Source organism: Lactuca saligna, chromosome 9 (assembly GCF_052625555.1).
Source record: "Lactuca saligna cultivar CGN05327 chromosome 9, ASM5262555v1, whole genome shotgun sequence".
NCBI lineage: Eukaryota > Viridiplantae > Streptophyta > Magnoliopsida > Asterales > Asteraceae > Lactuca > Lactuca saligna.
The window spans coordinates 194,837,494-194,840,185 of record NC_136425.1 but is presented as its reverse complement, the minus strand read 5'-3'; the positions used below and the strand labels follow the sequence as shown (position 1 = coordinate 194,840,185).

The window sequence follows — 2,692 nt, the reverse complement described above, 5'->3', positions numbered from 1 at the left end:
ATTTTTTCCACCAACTGGATCGATGTAGTTCTTATTCATCCTACTTCATGCTTTTCCTTCCTTGTTTTAACATTCCGTTATAAAAAACACTTATACTCATCATTTGATTCAGTTTCCTTTTAAAAACCATTATTAATTAACAGTTTTAGAAAAGATATAAATAGAAATTTCACAGCACCCCCAAGACATTTCCATGGCATGTGCATACATACATATATGTAAACACAGCCATTCATCTACATGTATGTAATTATATGGACATGTGGGTATGTATTGATACACATATATATATAAAGTGAAACGTGTCTGCGTTTTAAAAGATCTTGACTAAACATAAAGAGAGATATAAACATGGTGGATGAGCATGATAAATTGCTACCCGTTGCAAATGTGGGTCGGATCATGAAAAGGATCCTACCACCCACCGCCAAGATCTCCAAAGAAGCCAAGGAAACTATACAAGAGTGTGCATCGGAGTTCATAAGTTTTGTTACCGGGGAGGCATCTGACAAGTGTCATAAGGAGAACCGCAAGACTGTTAATGGAGACGACATCTGTTGGGCTCTCGGGTCGCTAGGGTTTGATGACTACTCTCAGGCCATTGCCCGCTACCTGCATAAGCATAGGGAGTTTGAGAGGCAGCGAGCATCGGCAGCTGCGGCCTCCTCTTCAGCAGCGTTAGACGCTTCAAACAAGACAAACATAGTCAACAGCAGCGACGAAGCAACTGCTCGAGAAGCTTCTACTTCTATCAACTGTAAAGATCGATTGTATTATCCAAATACTTCACCACTAGAGTTCAGATAAATATGGATCAAGAGAGGGGAAAGTTTTTTCACACAAACTCTTCATGAGCATATATGTAACCCTAGGTTATCGATATTTTCTGATCTAAAAACCTCATTTTCTTTGAAACTGTTGATTTCTATGAGCAAATCAATCGTGATGGGCCTGTTTATCTACGAACTTTCGTAGGTTCACGATTTCTAGAGAACCAAAAACTGTTTATCTCTCTCTCTCTCTCTCTCTCTCTCTCTCTCTCTCTCTCTCTCTCTCTCTCTCTCTCTCTCACACACACACACACACACAGAGACACACACACACCATCTCCCTAAAGTTGGAAAACAGGTAAAATCAGGGTACAAAAATATACGGTTTTATGAGATACGGGAGTCCATATGTCAAGATGGATATGCCTCATGGTTCTCAATTCAAGAACCGCTACTATCAGGGTATGTGTGTATTTTAATTCCTTGCCTTCTCAGTAAAACATTCACTGAATTGAGGTGTACACATCACCTTTAATATAATGATTTGAAAATGATTTCGTACATGAGTTTAATCAACTGTTAAATGCAACACTTTTATCTCTCTGAATCCCAAGTGTTACTGCTCTAGTGAACATACTCATAATAGAAAGATGTAGCTACCATAAGGGTTGTTTCTCCTTACAAGCTATGCAATCTTCATCTCTTAGGCCCTGGCCCTCAAGATATATTCCTTCTCTCTTAGTAACGTTCAGGTCTCAATCCTTTATCAATGTATGCCAGCAACACATAGACACCAAATATAGTGCAAATCACACTGATTAATTACGTACAGACTGATCAGTCCTCGTGGAACGACTTGAACTTGAGATGTTACAGATACGATATTTTAGCTTATTCAGTGATCAACTAATTCTAACGCCTTGTAAGTCAGTAAAGAGAGGGCCAATAATTGGACACATGGCGTTAATACGAAAAAAGTATACAGACATCGGTATAGGAGTTTATTCTTGTAGTGCACTTATTAGATTGGTTACAGTCACGCACACGAAGCCTTTGGTCAAATGGTACCTATTTCTTGAGGTTCACAGATTTAGATTCGTTTCGATTCAAGGTCAAGCGTATCTCCATTTCTTTCTAGAAAAGTAACGCTCAAAAGCGAATACGTATGCTGATTTTGTAAGTCAACATGGTTATGTAGTCTCTCAAGACGAACAGCGTAGTTAATTTTTGCAAGAAGACCTATGAGTTTTATTTTATTTTATTATTTTATTTATTATTTTTTGTAGCAAATATATTAAATTACATCTAAATTATGTTATCTATATTCACTGCCATACGAACCTTTAACTTCAATTGAAGAGACCAACACTAATACCGTTTATAGTTGGCTATATGAATTAAATTACCATTGACCAAACACACTAGAAATTTTGCTAAATAAGCTAAAAAAAACATTTTTAATAAAAAAAAATATTATTTTTAACAAATACAATGCATATTATTTTATGGTTATTTTAAATTAATATTATATTTTAATGTTTTATATATTTTATAAAATTTCATATAATATTGATATGTAATAATTGTAATAAATAAATATCAATTTCTCGCTTCCTTCTAATTTTGAATTTCTAAATAAGTTTAATAACATAATTTAGTAAAATTCGCAAATTAGTATCTATAAAATAATAAAATTCAATTTTGACTTTGATTTTATGTTATGGACAAACATATTCCTATACATTTAATTTTATTACATAATTTAATATAAATTATATTGACTTATAATTTGTTCACTTGTTTAATATTTTAAGAGTTGTAAACTATTTTAATGACTTAATCAACATATTTTTTTAATTTAGTTTTATTTTAGATTATCTTCATTGCTCTGAATGGAAACAAATTATCAACTTTAGATACAA

General features: G+C 33.5%; 1 protein-coding gene across 1 annotated transcript; it reads left to right on the top strand.

The window, feature by feature from the left end:
- The first annotated feature begins 258 nt into the window (after positions 1-258).
- LOC145013899 (nuclear transcription factor Y subunit B-4-like) lies at positions 259-2,010 on the top strand. The gene has a single exon (XM_078972248.1). It carries the CDS (start codon positions 352-354, stop codon positions 805-807), a length of 456 nt encoding a protein of 151 aa, XP_078828374.1. The 5' UTR covers positions 259-351; the 3' UTR covers positions 808-2,010.
- Positions 2,011-2,692: the final 682 nt, after the last annotated feature.